Raw genomic sequence first — 25991 nt, forward strand, 5'->3', positions numbered from 1 at the left:
ATCATTTCTAAGCTTGATTAGTATCACTAATAAACATGTTTTCAAATTTTATATCAATTTTATTTTTATTTTTTTCGATTCTATTTTTATCTCAATATTTATCTCATATATTTTTTTTAAAACCCAAAATTGTTGAGAATGGAGGAAGAAATTAAAGGAGACAGTGGAAGGCCGCAACTGGTTCTTCCCTTTTTGATATAGTACGGAAGGAGGTACCCTAGAATTTTCCTAAAAAAATGGAGAATTGTGTTTTCCCCCTAGTTGAGTTGAATAAGTGAGTTAAGTTCCTCCTATCATCCATAATTGATTACAAGGATATGAAATGGTAATGGACACATATACCTATTTAACTCATTTTCGTCTTTATTTTACCACTCTTTACGTGTCACTATTAACATATTCTCTCTTATTTAACCATTTTTGGATTTTTCATTGGTTTTTTTAAACTCTTTTATAAATAATTAAAAAATCAACATTATTTTATATTTTTAAATTATAAATAAACAAAAATTATATTGATGATTTAAAAACTATTTTGGAAAATACTTTCTAAAAAATGTTAATTTAAATAAATAAAAATTAACTTTTATATTTTAGAAGTAAATAATTTAATGATTAAAACACTATTTAAAATAAATATGTTCACTATATTATTTTCTTTTATTCTAAAAAGTATTTTAAATTTTTATTTTTCCTATTATAAAATAAAAAGTCCAATTTAAAAAAAATTCTTCCTTTCTTATTTTAATAACTTTTGAACATGACTTTTAGTAATATGTTATATGAAATGTTGTAAATTTTTTTAATAATGATTTTTTTTAATGATTTGAATTAATTGAAAATTTATCAACATAAGAAAAAGAAAGAAATATGATGGATGGAGAGTTTTTATTTTAAATATGCAATTAATTAAAATGTTTTCATATGACTTAATTTTAGAAGTGAATTATATCTATATATAGTACATATCGAATTTTTCTTAAATAAAAGGGTTAAAAGGTATATTTACTTATTTTAGATGAAAACAAGAAGTTAAAAATTATATAGATTGTGTTTGAGTTTGGTTTAAAAATATTTTTCTAATTTTTATTTTGATTTTTAAAAATATATTTTATTTTCTATATGGTCTCTTTTTGAAAAATACGTTTAATTAAAAAATGAAAACTATTTTTAAAAATGAAAATTGAAAAACTTGTTTAGTATTATTTTTTCATATGAAAATAAAAAAAAAAACTCAAAAGAGTTTAACCCTAAGTCATACACTTTATTTAACTCTCACATGGAAATTTCAATACTTTTTACAGTAATGATGTTTGGAGAAAAAAATTTGCAGACCTTAAGTCATCCACCATTTTCTCAACCAAACCATTGGAAACATGATTAACACATCTACATGAACACATAACTTAGAGGGATATGGAATTTGTGTCACTGTACAAGAGTATTACACATTGTACAATGAAAATGTACTAAGTGTACAAGGGTGTATAAGGTTACCCTTTGTGAAAGATTTCAATCGACTATGAACCACTCCATTTTATTTTCCTTGTTACCCACATATTGTACAATCATGTCATAAACTTTACTTAACTCTCACATAAAAATTTCAATACTTTCCCTAGTAATGATGTTTAGGGGAAAAAATTGACCCTAAGTCATCCAATATTTTCTCAACCAAACAATAGAAAAAGATTAACATTAGGCTTGAATAATAATTTTCAATAGTTGAAACCTTCAAGCAAACAATTTATATCAATGTTAAAAATATCATTAGAATGTGCTAGAAAGAGGATAAATATGCCTATAAATGTTTAAATACTCTAGAGTAATGTTGTTTGGAACAAACTGAATTCATGCTAAAACTAAGATGGTAGACAGTTTGAAAGGCCTTGCTTTAGTTTGAGTCCCACCATTTGTTATGTCACACATTCATTAGGGGAAGATCTTCCTAACATTGTATACATAGTAGACTTCTCTTAATAGTATAGATGAGTTTTAAAACCGTTAGAGCCCATTGGATTTAGACCAAATAATATCTATACAATTAGAGGTTGGTCATTATAAATGGTACCTAAGGATCTCACAATCCCATGTAATGCAATAAAAATTGTATCTGCATGATTGTGAATGTGATATCCCACGTTAGTTAGAAGAAGTTTTTGGTACTAGCTATATGACCATGTTTGGTACATGAGACTAGAGGATGGAAATGAATACTTTATTTTCATTTATATTTTTATTTCTTGAATTGGAATGAATTTAGTGATACCAATTCTTGTCATTGGATTAGGAATATTGTAAGGTTTGATTGATTATTTGTTTCTATTTCAATGTTAGGTAGGAATGGAAATAATAATGGAAAAAGAAATAAATTTACAATAATATACGTACACATAATTTTAAATAATTTGTATTTTCATTTTTTTAAAACTCTCAAATCAAACATAGATTAAAATATAATTTTTTATTTTTACTTAGAAATAAAAAACACCTTTTGAGAGGCCTTTTATAAATAATAAAAGTTTGTTTCATAGTGTGGTAAGCAAATTAAACATAAATAAATAAATAATGTGTTGGATTCATTAATAAGTCTAATAATTTTTAAAATTAATTTAAAAATCAAATAATAAACTAATAAATACAAAAAATCTATGGATAAAAATTAATTTAAAATAATTCTATTGTTTTTCTTTTTCATAAAATAATTTTTTTTTTCAATTTTTTCACTAGAGAGATGAATTTAAAATTAAGTGAAACTTTGTATTGAATTTATTAATGAGTTTAATAAATTTTAAATATATATATATATATAATCACTACAAGATAATAGACTATTAAAAGAATCAATATAAAATAAAAGATTCATTAAATGTAAAGTCATGACTTTACTATTTCCTCTATACATAAAACTATATTTTATGAATTTTCTTACTAGATAAATAAATTTTAAATTAAGTTAAACATAATAAACACTTTCAATTCTTTAATGAATATTATAATTTTTAAGAACAATTTAGAATTCCAAAAAATTGATTAATTAGTTATAGATTAGATAAAAAAATTTAGAATACACTATTACTAATTAAGTATTAAGTGTGTATATGTAATGAAAAACTTATGTATACCTTAAAAAATTAAACTTTATTTATTTTTAAATCCATTTAAAATAAAATCGTACTAGTAATTATTATTGTATTATTATTATTATTATTAATTTTTTATAAAATAAATTAATTACGCTTTTATGAGGATAAGGATATTAATATTCATATTTTTATAATATTTATAATTATAAAAAGTGAACCAGGCCTAGTGCCCAAATATTTCTCTTCCAATAAATGTGCTAAGGAATACAAATATATGATTTTATTATAATATTAATATTAATATTTTATTAAAAATTATTCCTTGGTTTGGATGTTGGCCACTCGTAGTGGCAAGACAAGAGAATCAAAATTGAAAATCAAGGCTAAGAAATGAGAACTGCCAATTGAACAAATGAAATACAAGTTTATAAATAAACTACCTTACTTAAAATCAACCTTCATCTCCCTTATATAAAGTCATTTCCACACTAACTCCACAAGAGGGTACGAAGCAAAATTAGAAACTGGAGCAAGGAGCACAACTTAATGGGGAGGTTGGTAGAAGCTCTCAACTTTACCAAGCAATTGCAATAGTTGTCAATCTTTTGTTGGCATGGAAAACACTTGACAAGGAGGCTAAGGTAGCTAGAGCATGTGGTAGCCTATAGTTGGATAATGTAACAAATATTAGTTGGATGACGTGACAACTATGGAGTAGAAAATTAGCAACCAATACATGAAAATATAATGGCTAGCAAAAATGTGATATAAACATACCAAAAATGAAGGAAAATGTTTAAAAAATACATTAAACCCAAAATTAAGGACTTAGGAATAAAATTGAGTAAAGGGATGAAACTAGAATTGGATATTAAATATGAATGCCGAAGTTTAGGCACATAAAATGTAATTATTTGGTTCCAATCATTGTATATTGTTATCATGGTATCAAGTGTCATACTTTTGACTAAAAATTATATGTTACATGAGAGAACCAAACATATTGATGTTAGAATGCATTTTATTAGAGATGTGATTGAACAAGGTACTAATATAATGAAAAAGATCCCTACAGTTGATAATTATATATATATGATGACTAAACTTATTTCTATGATTAAGTTCATGCATTGCTTAGACTTAATTGGTATTGACATTACTTGAAGTCCCCTTAAGAGTGTATAAGAGCAAAGTAACATGAAAAACTTTTGAGTTTATTTGAATCTTGGGAATTTGAGCTAATGTGGAGATTATTGAAAAATATTTCAAATTGTTTTGAGTCAATTTATAAGTCTTTAATATTTTCCTATTATGATATATTTAAATAAGAGATTTTTCTTTTATTATGAAGGAAATATCATATTATAAAAATTTTCTTTTAGGAATAGTTATCTTTGATAATTACACAATTAATTCTTTATGGAATATTCTTTTATAATCAAGAAAATAAAGGAAGAGATTTTGATTAAAAAAAAAAGTCCATTTTTAGTGTAATTATGGGATTTGAGAGCTTTAGGATTGTAATCTCCTTTAATAATAGTGGAAGTTCTTCTTCATTTTCACGGATAAATGTAGGTTTTAGGCCAAACCACATAAATCGTCCTACTTTACAAGTTTTCTATTTTTGTTCTTTTATTTCTTCTCCTTATTATTGTTATTTGTCGTGGTTTTTCCATAACATACTAAGATAGCAATTAAAATAGTAGTAAAGTTATGTCCAAAGAGAAACATTTTTTAACTTTTAGATAAGATAAGATGTACTTGTTAAGAGTGATCCACTAGTAAACTTGTAATGCAATATGATAATAAATACACTTCTTATCACTATCATCATTTTAGGTTAATAGAAGCATAAGAAATTTTCATAATATGTTTCTATAGAAACATGTTTTCTTAGAAGTATGCATCTAGTAAGTGATTACAAAGGAAACACCATAAAAAATAAAAAATAATAATAAAGAAAATTATAAAATTAAAATACAAACACCTCACATTGGATTCAAGTATTGAAAATAGAAACAAAGCCATTGGAAGACCAAAAAACAATAGAAAGGATTAAAAAAATATAATTGACAAAAAGCTTGGAAACAAAAATTGATAAGCTGATATTAAAGGGAAAATATGTTGTGTATAACTTATAGAGACTTGAACCAAGTTGCATTGGTTCATAAAACAAATACATTTCAAGGACATGCTAAACTCAATTGTTCGGCCTTTTAAAAAAATCTTCAAGAGCACCAACAATGGAAATTATGGAGAATTTTCAATTCACCATTCCTCTCTCAGTCAACAATGTTAATTTTTATTGAAATAATGCAATGTGGGGTTTTGAAATATGATGTTGTCTTCTAGTTTGCAAGTGTAACAAGTTAAATACACTTGTTCTTCTTTACCTTTCATTTAGAGAAATTTCTCGTACATGGGCTGCAACTGTATATTGAAATAAGAGAAAAAATAAACTTAAGATGATTTGAGCCTTTAAAAATAAAAAGAATAAAACAATCACTAGAGAATAAAAAATGATTAAATAAAACATGGGGGAACTTACTTTTCAACGTAATAATCATCTTTGAGATTTGCATTACACTTGTTGCATTGTAATCTATCAATAGTACATACGATGAGATTATCGACCATATCAGAATTAAAAATTGGACATAATATAATAGTACTAAAAGAACTAGAAAATCATTATCCATCATAAAGGCAATTGTAACCATCTTTAAAAGTATAGGAGTAGCATCCATATATTGTGAAAGTAATCTACTCTATATTTTTTCACATCAAACATAGAAGTTGTTTATTTTCCCTACAAATAATCAAATAAGAATTTATTATTTGAAATCCACTATAGAAAAATATTAACATTGGGCTTGAATAATAATTTTCAATAGTTGAAACCTTCAAACAAATAATTTATATCCATGTTAAAAATACCATTACAATATGCTAGAAGGAGGATAAATATGCCCATAAATGTTTAAATAAATCTATAGAACTCTTATATATATAGATACTTGCAATATAAGTGCTAAATTAATCAAGGTAAACGTCCTCATTAGTGTCATAAAAAAATCTTAGGTACAAGTACAAAAACTAGTAAAATACCCGACCCATGAACTCCAATCGCAAAACTTGTGATGCTTTTGTAGCTTGATGATGCTTTGGTACAAATAAAAACAATATACACATTATAAACAAATTGTAGAAGTCATTAAAAAAATTGGTTGTAAAGAATAGGTGATAACAAATATATATGATGGACAATGCATATAAAATTAAGATATTGAAGATAGAAAGAATGATAAACTCAAGTTAACTCCTATACTATACATCCACAATCTACAACATTCAATATAAATCTCCAGAACATAACTGGTGCTTTGCAATCCTCATTGTTATAACTTTTCACATAGGCTTGGTAGTGATAGCAACTAGAAAATATACTTCTTAATTTTCTTTTGTTTTTGTTTTCAAAACATGCTGAACCAATTGTAAAATAACTTTATCAATTTAGCATATAAGTACCTGTTAATGATTGCAAACATGATTCGACACACAATTGTCAACTCAATTTTTTTTCTTTAAATAAAGATAGAAAATGTGAATAGAGGTAACACAATTACTTTATGAAAGAGTTGTAAAATGATATATAGTGTCAAGTTGTTAGATTATTAAGTTTGGTAACCACTAACATATTGAAGCTCCTTTTAAAGAGACTTCACCCACCATTTACAACTTGTCAATATGAGTCTCCAAGACATAATTTAATCTTTGAAATCCTCATTGTTATAGCTTTTCACATTGATTTGGTAGTGATTACATCTAGAAAGATATACTTATTATTCTTTTCTTTTGTTTTTTTTTTTTTGAATATGTTGAAACAATTGTAAAATAACTTTATCAATTTAGCATATTAGTACCTCTTAATGATTGTAAGCATGATTTGACACACAATTACCAATTCAATTTTTTTTTTAAATAAAGATAGAAAATGTGAATAGAGGTAACACAATTACTACATGAAAGAGTTGCAAAATAATATACAGTGACAAATTGTTATATTATTAAGTTAAGCAACTACTAACATGTTGAAGCTCCTTGTAAAGAGGCTACACCTTTGAGATAAGGTTCATATACTTCACTTGATATTGTAAAAATTATAAATATATAGAACCTGCACATATGTGAATACTATAAGACTTCATGCTAAAAAATTCAATTCATTATGACATGCATATATATGCTAGCAAAAATATTGGGCTATGAATGTTTTCAATGTGCACAAATTTATGGTCAAAAGAAGAGAGGAAAATGGAAATGAAGAAGATATATTTTTTTTTCATTATAAATCCTTTAGATGCAAATGCAATGACATAGATGTCAATCAAGGATATGATATCAGTAACCCAACTGATGTCACTTATTTTGTGAATGGTCCTCCACTTTAACATGTCTTAAAGTTTTTCAAATTGGGTTCAAGTACCTTTAGAAATAGAAAGAATGATACTTTGATTACCTTGAACAAAAATGCAAAAAAACAAAAAGGATTTGAGAAGAGAATTAACTGAAGGGTTATACCAATTAAGTAGCATATGCTTCTTATTCAACTTATTATTCTATTGCACATGAGAATAAAAAAATCATTACTGCAAATAAAGTTGAAATTCCTTTTAATAAATCAATTCAAAAATTATAAACAATAAAGGGATGAAAAAAAGAAGAAAAAAGATAGGAATTATAAACCTGATTAATGAAGGTTGTATATAAGCTTGAGCTTGTGAGTTGGTGATGCAATTGAGCCAACTTTTCCCATATCCTTCAAAGATGCAAAACTTGTGAGCATTTGTCTCTAGAATAGTGAATAATGGTTAACCAAAACTAAATATTATTCTTTTGGTATTAGCCATAGTACTAAATTGAATTCAATACAATAATTGTTTAAGCCAAGTATCTTTACAATCAATAATTGATTATTACAAGCATGATACTAAATAGCATTACCAATATTTGATTTCTTTTAATTAAAAACCCAATTAACTAATCACTTCTAAGTATATCCATCAATATAATAAAGAAAAAATAAAAATGAAAGAGTATAGAGAATACTATTCATGCAAGCATGTTCACCAGTGTGGCATGACAAGTAAGAAATTCTTGCCTAGTTGATTACAAAAAAAAATAAACATGAAGCAACAAATGGAAAGAGAGCAAACTCGAAATATTTTGCAAAAGACTCATCTCATTTAAAGAAGACTTGATTCCTCTACACAAAACCCAATACAAAGATAAACTTTTCTTAATTAATCAATTTCTTTATGTGCATTTTCTAATATCTTCCATGCTTTCTTGGTAGTGCATGGTTGCATTTGAAAATTTTCCAAAAATTTTCTTCTTTTTTTTTTTTTTTTTCCTTATACCTTTCAAAAAATTACTTTGCTTTTAGAATAGTGGTTTTATGTTATGACTCCTTGTTTATAGCCTTCCTCTATAAGCTTTTCATGCATCTTGTGAATCAAGTAAAGGCTTCATCTTCATACTCTAATTATTGTAAGTTTTTTTCATTGAGCTAAAGAACTTATAACAAATATGTCCTACTTGTCATCTTTTTCTTACAACTTAATTTATTCAAGTAATAGAGTTGATAACACATAAACAAATCCATAGAGAGAAATAAATCATGATGGAAAGTCAAGGTAAGAAGGTAAGTAATGGAGAAAAATCAAGAAAATGACATTATTTTCCACCACTCTTGTTTAACTATCACACTTCTTTTTTTTTTTTTTTATGGACACCTTTACCTAACAAATAGATATTCCTAATAACAAAAAGTATAAAAAAAAAAATAACTTGTAAGACTTATGTATAAACATATAATTAAATCAACCACTCAAATTTGTAAGTATTCTAATTGACTTTTAGAAAACTAAATCAAATCCTAATAATTGGGAACTTCCTAAACTCAAGGTTCCTTTCTAACTAGTTTTGAATGTGAATAAAAGATAAGGAAAAATATGCAATGGATCCAAGTAATTGTATTTATTGGGTTGGATGGTGGGCAATGTGGAAAGGGAATGGTGAAGTATTCCAAAAATCGATTTCAATTGAGGATGAAACCAATTCCTATTTCAATTTTAGATAAGAAATTGACTTGAAAAATGTTAGGAAATAAACCTCCCAATAGACCAAATTAATGAAGTGAATAAAAAAACATGGAAATAATAATAAAATAGAGCAAACAAAACAAAACACGAAATTTACATGGTTCACCCAAAACAAGGCTACGTCCATAGAGCTACTATAGATCTTCATTATAGAGAGAAAAATAACCACAAGTGTTTATAATCACTCACTCCTCACAATCCATATCCTGATTACACCCAAAAGAATAATAATCCTCTAATTGTTAAGAGAACCTCACTTTTTCACTTAAAGAGTTAAACCACTCTTTTTCTTTCAATTTTGGGATAAATAGAATGAGGAGAGGAGACCTTTATTTATAGGCTCCTTCCACCATCAAGTTTCTATGTAAATCACATGCTATTGCCAAAATATAAGTGATTCAGATTTGGCCATATCCACAATTTCCTCATCCAACATTCTTTATATATATCATATATGCACACACACTATTGTGAGATTTGTCATGTGCATCCCGTGTCCTTAAATCAAAGACTCCATTGCCAACACAAAATGATTTGGAGCTCTTAGTCTAGTGATAGAAATTGAAATTTCCAATTTATAGAAAAGAGAGAAATTGAGTTTTGATTTAATAGGAAAAAAGAGAAAAAAAAACATATTTGATTAAAATCAATTTAAAAATCAATTTGAAGTCTAAGTTTAAGCACCATTTCAATTTTCATAGTAAAAATTGAGGTCATGCTTTGAAAACAGTTTTCTATTATCTAGAATATAAAAAAACAAGAAAGTACAGTTTGATAACTAGAAAACATAAAAATAAAAAATAAAAAAACTTTTAAACAAAAAAATACAATGTTTTGAAAGAACATCTTTTAGTTATTTTTGTTTCTTTTTACTTCTTTCTAGAGTTGTTTTAAAAAATCATTATACAAATGTGGAGAATGATTAAAAATAAAGCAATACATATGAAAATTATTTTTAAAAACATAGGAAACAAGTTAAGAACATTTTAGTTTCTCAAACAAACTTATGTGCTATAAAATATTAGAGAATAATTTTCAAAAGTTGTTATCAAGAAGTGTTTTTCCAAACTATTTTCTAAAACACTTCTAAAAAGAGACTAAAATTTTGGATTTGGTCCCTCTAAAATTGATTTGAAAGATAAGACATATCATCCTAAGTCTCATCTACTTGCACATTATTTGGGGCTCTCCAAATTATACACACCAAAGATAATCTTTTAATATTTGGATAATGTACTTCATTATTTATCCAAAATAAGTATAGTTTCTCCTATACAGTTATTGGATTTTGATAAATTTTTTATAAATGGATTTTTGTCATTTATCCTATCAAAATAAAATTTATAACATAATTCAACTAGTTAAGGTAACATATATAGGATATTTTACAATTAATTCCTTATAGAAATAGGTTTGCCTATAATATAAGAAAAGTTGTTAGAATTATCTCTATACATATTTTAATTAGGTCATGAGGAGAAAAAAGTAATAAGATAAAAATAGACATGAGAAGTTTATAGGTAGGTAGAAATTTGAAAAAGAATATGAGATATTTTGTGGGGTGAAAGTCCATGGATTAGAGTGTAAATACAAAAAGTAGAGAAATATAGGATGTTTTTAGGATCTTAAATAGTTTTATATTTTTTTTTCTATCTTCTCAAACAATAAATCGTATGAATGAATTAATATCTTCATGTCCTTGCACTAACATGTTGGTGTTCAAGCTTCCAACTACCCAAAAAGTATTAGCAACTCTCCGCTAATGCTATGACTTCCACATGCCAGCTTAAAGGGGCATGATAAAACTAATATTACTCAGTCATCTCCAAACAACGAACACATATGACAGAAAACCATTCAAGATCCATTATGTTGCAGTTTCCAAGAGCATTTCTTCTTTACATATAATTCAAATCCCAAAATACGCTCCTTGAGACAATTACAACTTCAATATTTTCTCAGTTCTTGCCATTTATTGCTATTGTCTTTATCATTCTTAGTTTTTCTCGAAGTCATTAGTACATTAGTTCGACTACCAACCATCAAGCATTTCCAACACACCAGATACCAATCTATAGTTTTTTCTTGGTTGTAGTAATCCAAAGATAAAATTTCAAATAATACACTCCAAAGGAATTTTAATTCACTTGACTGCATTTTCTCATCCAAACTGCATTAACATTAAATAATTTACATTAACATTATTCTTTGGAGCTTCAATTTGTACTATAGCAGCAAAAGACTAAATAGACATTTGTTTTTTCTTATGGGATCAAACTGCACATACCTTCCATAATAGCCGAGTATCATATCATTGTTTGTTCATTGTAGTTTATTCACCAATAAAATAGCAGATGCGTGAGCATGAAGAGGTAGCTATATAATAGAAGCAGTACAATTTGTTCAGACTTTGGAAGAAGATTAAGCATCTTAGGCACAAGTCCTTGGCAGTTGCTTGTCCAGTAGATTTGGCTTAATGTTCTTGCATTGTGACATGGCAAGGCCTTCATTTCCGTTGTTGTCACCAAGCTCGAAATCTTGGCATGGTACTCCTTGGCTGCAAACAAGCTTGACAGGAACCTGAGTTGAGGTAGTGCCCTGGATGTTTCTGAAGCTAACATTGCTGAGCTTAATGCGTGATAGACGCTGAAAACAACGGATAGTTAAGTTCCAAACCAATAAAAATGAAGGGAAAAAGAGGGAAAATAAGCAATAAAAATGGCAATTTTCATTTCCTTTAGAAGTACCTTTAAGTTGCATTGGTTATGGGGGCAATACTTTTGATCTATGATTATGGGATTGCCAACATTATTCATGACAATATCTTCAAGATGCATTTCAGAGGTAGTGTCTTGATGAGAGAAGCAGACCATGTCTTCACTCTGACGCCATTCTGGGTGTTGATGAAGGTGCAGTTCTTGACACTAATGCCAACCATAGGTTCTTCATTGGGGTACTTTCCTAGACTTCCCACACAGATGCCATGGCCAAGTCCACAGGTTATTCTTTGGATATTAATTTGCCCACTGCCATCACCAATTGAGACACAATCATCTCCGGTTTCTATGGCTGAATCGGTGATATCGATCCCTGAGGAACGTCCAATGTGAATTCCATCTGTGTTAAGGCTGTCTTTTGGTGCACTAATTGCAACGTTGTAGAATGTCAAATTCCCGCACCCCAAAAGATTAATATGAAACTGTTTGCTGTCTCTTGAAGTTATGTCCTTGACCATGTTATTGGTGATGAAGTTGAACCTCAGATTCTGCTATAGATATTTCAAGTTAAAAAAAAATAGACACCAAAGCTTATACTGCTAGTGTCTTCATTATGCACACAATTACATCCACAATCCACAACTCTCAATATGAATCTCCAAAACAAAACTGAAGCTTATACCCTCATTGCTATAGCTTTTCACATGGGCTTGGTAGTGATTACATCTAGAAAGATATGCTTATTAATTTTTTTTTTTTTTTTGTTTTTCAAATATGTTTAAAAAATTGTAAAATAACTTTATCAATTTATCATATAAGTACCTATTAATGATTGTAAGCATGATTTGACACACAATTACTAATTCAATTTTTTTTTAAAAAAAATAAGGAAAGAAAATATGAATAGAGGAAACACAATTACTTTATGGAAGAGTTGCAAAATGATATATAATACCAAATTGTTAGATTATTAAGTTAGGTAACTGCTAACATGTTAAAGCTCATTTTAAAGAGACTTCACCTTCGGGATAAGGCTGATATACTTCATTTGATGTTTTAAAAAGTATAAATATATAGAACCTATAGATATGTGAATACTTTAAGACCTTACGCTAAAAAATTCAATAGATTATGACATGCATATATATGCTAGCAAATATATTAGGCTATGAATTATGATAGCAATAGATTATTGCGATTATGACATGCATATATATGCTAGCAATAGATTATGATATGCACATAAATTATGATAAAAAAAAGTGAGGAAAATGGAAATGAAGAAGATATTTATTTTCATCATAAATCCTTTAGATGTAAATGCAATGGCATAGATGTCAATCGAGGATATGATATCAATAACCCAACTGTAGTTATTACTTGTTTTGGGAATGGTTCTCCACTTTAACTTGTCTTAAAGAAATAGAAATAATGATACTTTGATTACCTTGAACAAAAATGGAGAAAAACAAAAAAAAATTGAGAAGAGAATTGACTAAACGGTTATATCAATTAAGTAGTGTATGCTTCTTATTCAACTTATTATTCTATTGCACATAAGAATAAAACAAATCAATATTGCAAATAAGGTTTAAATTTTTTTTTAACAAATCAATTCAAAAATTATAAACAATAAAGAGATGAAAAAAAAATGAGATAGGAATTATAAACCTTAACAATGAAGGTTATATATATGCATGCTATAAGGAGCTTGTAAGTTGGTGATGCAGTTAAGCCAATCTTTCCCATATCCTTCAAAAATGCAAAATTTGTGAGCACTTGTTTCCAGAATAGTGAATTATGGTCAACCGAAACTAAATATTATCCTTTTGGCATTAGCCATAGTACTGAATTGATTTCAATATAATAATTGATAAAGCCAAGTATCCTTACAATCAATAATTGATTATTACAAGTCACCATTATGGCATGACAAGAAACCCTTGCTTTGTTGATTACAAAAAATAGATATGAAGCAACAAATGGAAAGAAAACAAACTTGAAATATTTTGCAAAAGGCCCGCCTCAATTAAAGAAGGCTTGATTTGTCTACACAATACCAATGCATTACCTTCTAATATAAAAGGAGTATGAGATAAACAAAAATGTCAACTTTGGAAAATTATTGATAACTAATTTAAAAAGATAGCAGCAAGATGTCCAAACCATGTCAAATTAAATACTTCTTCCAACTTTCTAAACAAATATAGAACTTGACAATTTCAACAGTAGTTTTGAAGAGTTGAAACTCATAGACAAACACCACTCACAAGTCTACTAAATGTCATTGAAGCTTAGACAATAGACCATATACATAAAGCATGAATCTCAAGTAATGTCCAACTAAACTTCATAATTAAATTGCCAAATTACTCAAGAAAGCAATATCAGACCAATGATACTTGTGTTGTTGTCAAGATTAATGGTCATTTCTCCCATTCAAAAAAGAAATTTGAAAGCATTAAATTATATAAAATAATGAAACATTTTATAAATATGCATACATGAAGTATATTAGTGGTAGCATTAGAGGTATGTTATTGAAATACTAACAATAATAGGTTGGACATTTCATGCATGATATAATTGTTAAAAAGTCATTGAAGTCAATTACCAAGAAAAATAGGAATGATTATTTAGTTATTATAGCAATCAAATAATCATAATAAGATTAATTAATCACCTGAATTGAAATCCAACAAAGCACCTACGCACCAAAGTGAGAATCATCAAACCCTATTAACATCAAATGTTTTAGCTCCAAGGTACTTAAAGATTACCTGATAGCCGAACATCTATTACAAATTGTAGATCATGCAATTAGCATGTTGTTCTATTGTCTATAAGAACAAAGAGATAAGATTTATAAATAGTGTACACCACTTTCTTAGAAATTGATGGCCATGTAATAGACCATAAAAAGACAAAAGGTCAAAAATGAAAAGTTTAATGATAAAGACATATTATATATGAACCTTGGATGACGACTAGAGAGGGCAAAGAAAAGAGAGTATGATACAAGTGCATTAAGTGTTTCCCTTGGCAGTAGCCCTCAGTAGTTTTTCAACAAATAGGCTGAGCATGGACTATATTTAGCATCCTCACCAACACCATTTGTGCATTAACTTGAAAACTATCATATCTGTAATTAAGTACTTAGTTTTAAAAAAAATTAAATATATAGAAAGCATGCATGGACCAAGAGGATCATTTAAGAAAACATGTCTAATTTCTCAACCTATTTTTAGGATTGGGAATGAGGATGCTACAAATTGCCTTCTAATGAAAATAAAGATGATGAGAAAGACTTATTACCATCATTTTTGTTTGTGTACTCCAAGGTGTTTTAATTCAAACATGAAGAAGCTTGAGATTAGGAAGGTGAATAAATTGACAAACGATTTAGTAAGATGTGCTCCTCACTCAATTTGTTGGTATCCTATTACATATGAAAAAAAAAAATCATCTCCAAATAGACTAACAATTTTTAACAAATTAAATAGAAAGTAATCAATTAAAAATCAAAAGTTTTTAACACATGTACATATAAGCATATAGTATATGGAAAGCAAACAATGTGATTTTTTTCTTGATATGTCTTAATTCATTTGAGAATCAAGAAATAGAATTGTACAAAAGGAAGAACATCGATAAAATATTGATTGTAAAATAATTCAAAAAAATAAAGCCAACAAAAACAAGAGAAATGTAGGATTACTAACATGAAACATATAATAAATGACACACTTGAATTAAGGAGACCATGAGTAGTTTATTAATCAACCATGCTTAGGCCAATATTCACTTTTTCCTTTTGGCATTCTTAATAAGTGGTACGAGTAGTAGATTATGAGTTTCTATAAAGTGCTTGTGGGTCCCTTCTAGTAGTGATTTAAATTCAGGGCATTCAATAATTTGAAGTTGCCTATCCAATCTAACAAAGTTGCAAAACCATAGTACTTACACTTCTTAGAATTTCCAAACTAGTTACATGTTGAAACACCAATTGTTTTGACATCTTCTAAAGCTTCAAGGGCAATGAGGCGCTAAAGCACTTGAGCCAAAGACATTATGCTACCACACTTCTAAATTTTCAACAACTTAGAGAGAAGTCAGGTGTGGCAGCAATTGAGAAAGACATTGATCTATGAAAAATCATCATTTTCCATTTTTGCTTTAACTTGGCAACAAATACATTTGCAATGAAATAATTAATACATATGATAAGTAAGAAAACAATACTATAGAAAATAGAACATAATGCTCTTAACACATTGATAGTAAAACAAAAATATAGCATTCGGAAATAGGAAAAAGACTGGAATTGCAAGCAACACACCTAATTTGAAAGAGAGCAGACATTTTGAATGCTACTAGATTCTTGAGCCATGTAGTAGATATGAATTTCTCAGACACCGAGAAATGTTTATGCCAAGGGATAATCATGAGATTCTTGAGCAAGGTGAAATCTGTTACAAAATAATAGTTCAATCGACCCTAACATTTTTCCCGAACTCTTAATTACTAATTAATCGAAGATGCAAACTTTTCAAATTAATCATCTAAGTCCTTTTTGATCTATATGCTAATACATACCAGAATTACCAAATAGAATGTAAACAGAGTATATTGATAAAAACAAAACCATAACAAATGAGAAGGTTAGGATTTCAAACTTGAACTAACTCTATATTAATCCAATCTTCACCAAAATATCAATATCTAGGATTAAAGATTAATGGCCCAATCTTCACCTATTTTCCTTATAAGTCTTTCTAATAAACATTGACAATAAAAGATCATGAATCTTTGTTGGGATATAAGTGAACCAATCTCTTCTGACAGTGATGCGAATTCGAGGTAGCTATTAATTCCAGGGTATGTAAGTGAAGTGATGATGCCTATCAAGTCTGGTAATGTTGCCAAAATAGAGAAGCCTTGATTTGTGAGTGTCAATTGAGGTTTGGGTGAACATCTAGTCTGAAAGTGATGTCAATTCAGGGTAGCCATGAATTTGAAGCTCTATAAGTGGTGTAAGGTTACCTATCAAGTCTGTTGAATGTTTCCAAACCATAACAGTCTCCAATTGTGAGTGCCCATAGGGTGCTGAGGACACACATGTCTTTCAGTAGTGATGCTAGTTTAGGACAACTATAAATTTGAAGGTGTTTGTAAGTGAAGATAGGTTGCCTATCAAGTCTGATAATGTTGCCAAACCAGAATTGTCCCAAACTATAGCTGTCTGTAGAGTACTGAGTGAACTCATCTTGTGGCAGTGATGTCAGTTAACAACAAAGATGAATTTTATGTTGTGTGAGTAAGTTGAGGTTGCGTATCCAGTGTTCTAATGTTTCCAAACCTAAACAAGACATGATTGAGAGAGTTTGAAGCATAGCAACACGTTAAAACGACTCAACTAGGAAAGATGCTATTTTATTTATGTCAATTCAAGGCAGCAATCTGAAAGCCGAATGTGACATCAAAGTACTACCATAGAGAGAGTTCCTTACTTTTCGGTTACTTCTAAGAAGTTGAAACCACATCACTATTCGGCTTTGCTTTGACTTGACAACAATTATATCTTCAATAAAATAATTAGCCTAATAAAGCTCTTCAACATATAGAATGCAAGCAAGAAGTACCAAGGGCACACATTGATTATAACCATTAAAGTAAAAACACTAGCAATTTATGTAGTCTTCAAGAAGAGTAAGTGGGTTAGAATTGCAAACAACATACCTAAATTTAATGGAAACCAGAAGTTCTGAGCACAATCAAATGTCTTAGTCATCTTGCAAATATGAATAATCAAAAGCTTTTTAAGCAAGGTGAAATCTACAAGAAAATATTAAAATCAAATTTAGTAATTTCCCAAGCCCGAGAATGAAAAAACTTTAAAGTAACAGTGGAAAAAGTTCACATTATATGCACAAACATACATAAACACAGATAAGAAGGAAGGAAAGCAGTGTAAAACTAAAATGAAGTTATCAAAAGCAAGAAGAGGGGTTGAAGTATGAATCTGAAGTACATTATAGATGGCATAATCAAAGAGCCCATCAGTTCTTCATGAATTAGAAGTCCATTTCTACTCCATATCAAGAACATGAGCATGCTTAGCGGCACATCCTTCTAGCAGTGATTCAAATTCAAGGTAGACAATGATTTGGAACTCATTAATAAATCTAAAGGCCCCCTGGAAGAGACAACAACTCAAGCTTTTAAGTCCTTAGGATTTATATGCCAACCTCATCCTTACTATGTAGCAAATGAAGCTTTCTGCAATATTTATTCTAAGGTCTCAAGAGTGATAAAATGTAGCATTTGTTGATATAGAGACCTAGTTTAAAAAACCCTCAATTCAACTTCTCAAGGAAGTCAATGCCTAATCCCCACAGTCATCCATTTCTGTATTGATTTGAGAACATTATATTTGCAATAAAATTGCTAGTCCAACAAGCTTTTGAAACATGAAGAATGCCAACACAAAATAACTTGAACAATATAGTTATTAGGCTACCTACCGATTAACACAATGACAAGCATGATTTCTAAATAAATAAAAAAATCAGCTAAATTATGATATATAACAATAATAAGTTTTTTGTTAGTGATATTTTTTAAAATAATGAAAAGCATAGTTGATACACACAAAGCAAATACAAGGGAAGTAGTATAGAAATTTTTTGCTCTACAAGTTGCAACTTTCTCAATCTAGTTACTGTCTTATTACATAAAAAAAATTAAGAAATATAATTACATCTTGTATGATGCTCTCAACAAATAGATAATAGGGAGATTACTTAAAACATAAGGCAAAAGTCTTTTTTTGCTTTAACCATCTAGTAGATATGAGTTTCTGGGTCATGAGAAAATTTTAGGTCAATCTAAAACTTTTTGTAGTGATAGAGGAATGGAAGAATGGAGGCACTCATTTTAAGATGGACTAGAGAATAATCACAAACTTCTAAAGTGAAGTAAAATTTGCAAAAATAATAATAATAATAATAAATTCAACTTTTGAATGTAAAATTTAAATCAATTTGATTAGTTTGGCCTTCAATTATCAAATGATTTGAAGAGGAAATTTTTCAAACTTACTTGTTTAAGCATTTTATCAAATGCATAAGGTGTAAATATAAAATAAATAAATAAATTAGTTTTGCTTTATATGCTAAATGCAATTACAATAAACTTTTGCTCAACGACATGGATGCTATTATTTTAGGAACAATGTGCTTGATGGCCGTCAAGAATTTTTTACCCTTACTGGTAAATAGAATACTAATGTCCTATTTTCATTTAATCTAGTTCTTTATTCTATTCTCTACAAGAATTTTTAGCCCTTGTTAATAGATGACTAGAATATTGCATGGATGTAGAAAAAAATAAAATTAGTTGGCACCTATCTTGTGGAAACCAAAAATTTATGAACCTTAAGATCACCTGAGACACTAGTTATCCTAGGGAATTTTATTTTAATCATATTAACAAATAAGGTGCACTAGTAATAGTATAGAAACAGTGATAGAAAAAACACAAAAATCTAAAATTTGACCTTTGCTTTGATATATTCTGATATATTGAGAATGTTGCATTAGTTTCTTTTCACCTTGTCATGGTGTGAGTGGTTCCAAGTGTTGCCTAGGAGGTGGAAGCAAATCAATGAGAAAGGATTTCAAGTGCTTAAATATTTCCTTGGGCTTCTCTATAATAAAAGTATGCTCTATGTTATTAATGATCACAAGTTGGGCCTCCTCACCCAAAATGCCTACATGCAATAACAATCTCAATAGTGAGAAAGACATAAGCTAGTGTTTGTATTGTTGTAGGCAGGTGATACAAGTTTACCTTTTCAATTTGTAAGTTGGTTCTACTAGGAATGTCATATCTTGGTCTCCCCAAATTATTAAGGCAGGTTGCATAACAAGTAAAGGTGAATTGTAACATAACAAAGATGACATAAGTAGAATTAGTGGATTGTAAATTGGGTGAATCCAAATTCAACCTATGGGATCTTGGGCGGCTTTGAAAGTTTTTGGTCTTTAGGAATATCTTGGATCAAATCTTTCTTCTCTTCTACAAACTCTATGCACATTACCTGTCAATCTTATGTCTATATTAGAAAACGAATATGTCCAATAGCTAATAACAATAATAATAATAATAATAATAATAATAATAATAAACTTGAATTTTAATCACTCAACTGTGATCAAATTTTGTGAACAATTAAAAATGATATTTTGAATTATTCTAAAAAGAAAAAAAAACATCAAAGAAAATGTGATATCCAAACAACTTCAATGAAATTATTGAGCAAGCAAGAAAATCTTATATCAAAATAAAATCAACAGAAATAATATCAAATGGATATTGAATAAAAATGAAGTCATCAGAAAATGAGAAGGGAGGATTTCATACCTAACATGGTTCTCCGTATTGACGAAACCTTCACCAAGTATGGCCCTCTGTATTCTTGGGCAAGTATTCACTTGTTTCCCTTTGGTATCTTGCAAGTAGGTGCATATAATGAAAGATTTTCCATTTGGAACACATCTTTTCCAAAGTGACATCAATTTAGTGCAATCACCAATAGAAAGATCTATAAGTGAGTTGAAGTTGCCTTTCCAATGTAGTAATGTTACAAAACAAGAGCAGTGTTCAATTTGAGTTTGGATCATATCACCTGTGCATCCAATAGACAGAGACTTGAATGAATAAGTAAAGACAAAACATTACCTTAGATAGCACCTTAGCTCAATAAGAGATGTGAGGTTGTCTATTTAATTTGATGAAGCTGCTAAAGTAAAACATTTAGGTTATATTTGGTTCCCAAAAAGTACTAAGAAAAAAATGATAGGGAAAATTATTTTCTCATATTTGGTTGTCTTATGAAAAATATCCAAGAAAATAAAATATAATTAAGATTAATTAGAAATTTATACATTTTCCAATTATTTAATCTTTATATCAAAGAGTTAAAATAAGTTAAATGAATTTGAAGTAAAATATAAAAATTTATACATTTTCCAAGTATTTAATCTTTATATCAAAGAGCTAAATTGAAACTACTTTTTGTATCAGGCATCTAGTAAATACAAATGTTTAGACCATGTGAAATCTTCAAGCCAATCCAAAGTTGTTTCCTTTGGGCATTAGGCCAATGGTAAGCTTCTTAGGAAAGGTGGACTTTGTGACCAATACTATTTATATTAGAGCTCAGTATTTCCTCAAACTCTTAGGATGTAAAACACTCAAGTAAAATTCTAACTTACTAAAGTAAGCATTTAATCAAACAAGGTGCAAATACAAAGAACCACCAAAACAAATTAAAACAGAGCATTTTAAACATAAGATAATACAAATGAAGCAACAGAAAATGAGAAGAAAAGTTAGGGATTTCAGACCTGAAAGGCATTTTGTATCAGTTCAATCTTCATGGATGTATGATATCAATTTATGCGATATGAGCAATCTTGGGTTAGTCTTCACCTTTCCTTTCAGCATCTTTCCTCTTAAGTGTGAACAGATGCAGATTGTCAAGTGTCAGCAGGTTTTTGAGGGAACATATCTTCTAGCAGTGATGTCAATTCAGGGCAGCCATGAATTCCAAGCTCTATAAGTGAGGTGAGGGTATCTATCAAGTGTAGTAATATTCCAAACACAAAACAACGTTTAAGATTGAGAGTTATCATACCAGACCTCAGTATTTCCTCAAACTCTTAGAATGTAGAACTCCAAGTAAAATGATTTTTAGTGCACAGCATCAGAAAATGTAGTCAAGCTGGAAAAAAATTTTGAAAAGTTATTGATGTGAGCATTTAAACAAACACATGAGGTGCCAACATAAAAGAATTACCAGAGGCAAAATGAAAATATAGCATTCTGATTCTAAATTAATAAAAATGGGAAGAAAGGTTAGGGATTTCGGACCTACCTCCAATTCCATATAGGAATCACTGTTGAAACGAACATGTGGGATATGAACAATCTTGGCCCGGTCTTCGCCTGTTTCCTTCTTGTATCTTTCCTCTAGGTGTGGATAATCACAGAAATAAAATGTCTGCAATTTTTTAAGGGAATAGATCTCTTCTGGCAGTGATGTCAATTCAGAGCAGTAATAAATAATAAGTTTCGTAAGCGAGGAAAGGCTGCCCATCCAGTGTAGTAATGTTGCCAAACCAAAGCACTCAACAATGTAGAGAGTTTCGAGAGTGGAAACACATTGAAGCGGCTCCTCTGGGAGAGATATCATACCATCAATCTTCCGTATATGCAAAGACTTCAATGAAGAAGAAGCAGAGACAAACATTAACTGCCTCAGTACCTCTGCTCTGACTCCACACAGGCTTAGTTCCTCAAGACGAGGTAATGAAGCCACATTGAAGGATGCCAAGTTAGGGCATTTTATGATCTTTAATTTAGAAAGACAACGGGACGGCGGCAGTTCCAAGGATGCCAAGTTATGGCAATTTCTGATCTCTAATTGAGAAAGAGAAGGAGAAGAATGCAGTGATGCCAAACCAGAGCATTTATGAATATGTAACTTTGAAAGATGAGCAAATGAAGGACCTTCCTCTGCTAGTAAGTCCATCCTCCACAATTCCTTCAACTTTGGCATGCCAGAGAGTTCGAGCGATTCAAGAGAAGGGAAGAGTGGCGTTGCTAATGAACCCTCCTTTAACTCCATCACTTCTTTCATATCATCAAGCTTCAAAGACTTGAGAGAAGGAAGTTGAGAAAAGGGTGGCAGAATTTTGCATCTTGAACATCCCGAAATTTCAATTTTAATTAAGTCGGGAAGCAGGGAACCCAACCTATCATTCATCATCCAACTTGGAAACTCCGTACCTCCATAACCTTCTATAAAGATATCCTTTAGGTGTGGGTGTGGTTGAAGGCCTTCCATCACTGACTTATCACCCTCATCCCCCCCATCTTGGCCCGACCGATTCCATTCCAATCTCAAGGACTGAAGATATTGTTTTCCTTTCAAAATTTCTCCCCTGGATACCAGTTCAACATCCCTCACGTTTTGAAGATTACTTATGCATAACCCTCCTCTTAGATGGTTGAGGCTTTCCAACTCAATCAAGCTACCAATTTTGTGATTCCTTAACCACCCTGTCTCATTCCCAACAACAAACAATGGTAGACTTTGAAGTAAAGTCAACTTTCCTATTCCACGTGGCATATGAGTCAAGTTGCTCCATCTCTCATTCTCCAAGTGTCTAAGATTGATAAGTTGCCTTATATTTTTTGGAAGTTTTTTCAAATTCGGACACACTTTGAGTTTCAGTGTTTGCAAATTCTTTAACCTTGTAATAGCATTCGGAAGTACCTCAAAAGTATTGTAGGAAAGATCAAGATACCTTAAATGACTCAATTTACCTAAACAGTTTGGCACCTTCTTTGACAGGAAGCCATTTAAGCTCAACACACGTAAACACATAAAACTTGAAATAAATGAATTCACAACTTTACTATCATATTCAAAATTATATCTATATTGGTATAAAAAGGTCCTTATAGGTTTTTCCTTTAGAGCCTCTATTATAGGATTCACCTTTTCAAATGATGATACATGACGAACTTCTTTTGAAATGTTTTCTACATCATTTCTTAAAACGAGGACCTCAGATCCTATAATTGATTGTGCAAGATCATGTATAAGGTCATGCATTTTATACCTTAATGTATTAGTAAAATGATCGTTTTCCGCCTTCTCCAACAATGACCTTGACAATAATTCCTCAAAATATCGATCCCCTATATCCTCTAATTGCTCATTATTATCATTTGAAGATTGAATATAACCTTGTGCTATCCATAGTTGTACCACCAACTTTTTCTCAATCTCATAGTCTTTTGGAAATAAAGCACAATATGTAAAACATTGTCTCAAATGAGTTGACAAATTATCATAACTTAATTTCAGCACCCCTAGAACATTCTCATTTTCATCTCCAAGTGACAGCAAATTTTTATTGTTTCTAATAGACAACCACTGCCCCGGTTCTCTTTTAGACTGCAATATCATTGCTAAAGACTTAATAACGAGAGGAACTCCCTTGCACATTTTTGCAATTTCTTCTCCAATTTTCACAATTTCTGGCTTCAAAATCTCCTGTTCTGTAAATGCAAATTTTGAAAATAAAGCCCAAGACTCCTTTTCTCCTAGACCTTTCAAACCAACGGGAGACTTATCTTCCATAATGGATGCAACATTAAGTTTTCGGGTGGTTACTATAATTTTACTACCTTTAGCACCAACCATCAACAATTTTTTCACTTCATACCATTTTCCAGGATTCTCGTTCCAAACATCATCAAGTACTAACAAGTACTTCTTTTGACTTATTTTTTCGTGAAGCTTGTCTTTCAAACCATCCAAGGTCATACTCTCCACACCCTGAACTCCCATAGATTTTAAAATCTTTTTGACCCACAGTTTGACGTCAAGACCATCACCAGAATCATCAGAAATGCAAACCCATGTCTTATGCTCGAAATGTTTTACTCTTTCGTCATTGTATACCAACTGAGTGAGGGTGGTCTTACCCAATCCCCCAAAGCCAACAATGGCAACAACGGAAAGAATTTCTTCATTGTTAGATGACAGCTTCCTTATTATCTCCTCTTTGTTTTCTTCTCTTCCCACAATTTCAGACGGCAACGAGAATGAGTGGGTTTCTCTCCAACTATTCTCTTCCCCTGTGTTTAGTACTATGTCCCGTGGAATGAGATTTAACATGGGGATGTCGTTTGCAACATCATCTAGCCTTTCTTTGATATCCTCGAGTCTATGACTCATCTTAAAACGAAAAGCAACTTGATTTTCAGATGAGAAGAAGTCACTGACCTGCCTTGCCAATCCTCCTCGCTGAAGATAATGGGTTGCATAGTCATCCAGCAAGTCATCTGCGTCATAAACAACACCCCTGAGCCTCCGGACCCAATCTTTGACTGCACGATTGCTCTGCTGCTGCTGCTTCTCCTCAGCATCCAAAAGCACAGCCTTGATGGTGCCCAGTTTCCCATTGAGCTTGGTTATCTCCTTTGGAACACCATACATGGATCCAATTTCTTGAAACGCCGAGGACCCCAAGTTGGTCAAAATGTGCTCCACAACACCGAATGGAATTTGGTAAGCCATTTTGGAACCACTCAAAGTTGCAGAAAGCCAAGAAAATACAGCACGTACAAGATGAGAAGCTGAGGGAATTGTGAGAGAATAGGGAACAAAGTAAGAGATATCTTAATAGGGGGTGGATGGGGTGGGATGGGCCAAGTCACATGGGTACTGGCTGATATTATGGATTCGGTGGACAAGTCAACACGCTGCAATTAAAGGTACTGAAGGTAGTCATATAAAATTGATGTACCATTTATGCTCCTGTACTTCATTCATTTTTTTTTTTTTTTTCGTAACATTCAGTTACTTTTGGATCCGAAATTTGGAAAAATGCTAAGGTTAGGTTTGGTTCTTAGGAAAAATAAATAAATAAATCAAAAAGTTTTCTCTTTGGTTTCACTATAAATTTATAAAAAAAAAAAAATTAAATATAATTAAAATTAATAAAAAACTTATGTATTTTAAAATTATTTTGAAGGAAATTAAGTGAAATAAATTTGAAAAAACATATAAAAATAATTTATTAATTTTAATTTTTTTTCTTCATTTATTTTATTTTATTTTTTCTTTTTATTTTTTTCCCCTCAAATTTTCCAAAATCCAAACATAATCTAAAAGAAAGAGGAACAAATTTATTATTTTTAAATACTATGGAAAAAAACAAGGGAAAACAACATTAACAAAAAAAGAAGGAAAATACTAAGGATGTGTTTGGTTATCCGTAAGCTTAATAGAAAATGTGAAGAAAAAAATGAATAAAAATTAAAGATAGTTTTTAATTTAATAAATTATTTTGTATGTTTTTTAAATTCATTTTATTTATTTTAACTTTTCAACATAAAAATAAATAATTTAAAAATACCAAAATTTTTAACTAATTTTAATG

At 29.8% G+C, this 25991-nt stretch overlaps 1 protein-coding gene and 1 pseudogene across 2 annotated transcripts; both read right to left on the reverse strand.

Moving 5' to 3' along the window:
- Window positions 1-11383: 11383 nt before the first annotated feature.
- Window positions 11384-14644, reverse strand: LOC100249165 (exopolygalacturonase-like; annotated as a pseudogene).
- Window positions 14645-15561: 917 nt separating this feature from the next.
- Window positions 15562-25287, reverse strand: LOC100264283 (putative disease resistance protein RGA3). 2 transcript variants are annotated; one of them, XM_010646506.3, is made up of 6 exons: window positions 21908-25287; window positions 21673-21754; window positions 21378-21586; window positions 20392-20656; window positions 17707-17802; window positions 15562-16436 (listed from the first exon to the last, which is right to left on the reverse strand). In XM_010646506.3, exons 1-2 carry the CDS (start codon window positions 25124-25126, stop codon window positions 21737-21739), a joined length of 3237 nt encoding a protein of 1078 aa, XP_010644808.1. In that variant the 5' UTR covers window positions 25127-25287; the 3' UTR covers window positions 15562-16436; window positions 17707-17802; window positions 20392-20656; window positions 21378-21586; window positions 21673-21736. The 2 variants fall into 2 exon arrangements, with proteins under 2 accessions (XP_010644808.1, XP_059591356.1); XM_059735373.1 differs by having other exon boundaries at window positions 21668-21754.
- Window positions 25288-25991: the final 704 nt, after the last annotated feature.

The sequence above is a fragment of the Vitis vinifera genome, chromosome 19, assembly GCF_030704535.1.
Source record: "Vitis vinifera cultivar Pinot Noir 40024 chromosome 19, ASM3070453v1".
Classification (NCBI taxonomy): domain Eukaryota; kingdom Viridiplantae; phylum Streptophyta; class Magnoliopsida; order Vitales; family Vitaceae; genus Vitis; species Vitis vinifera.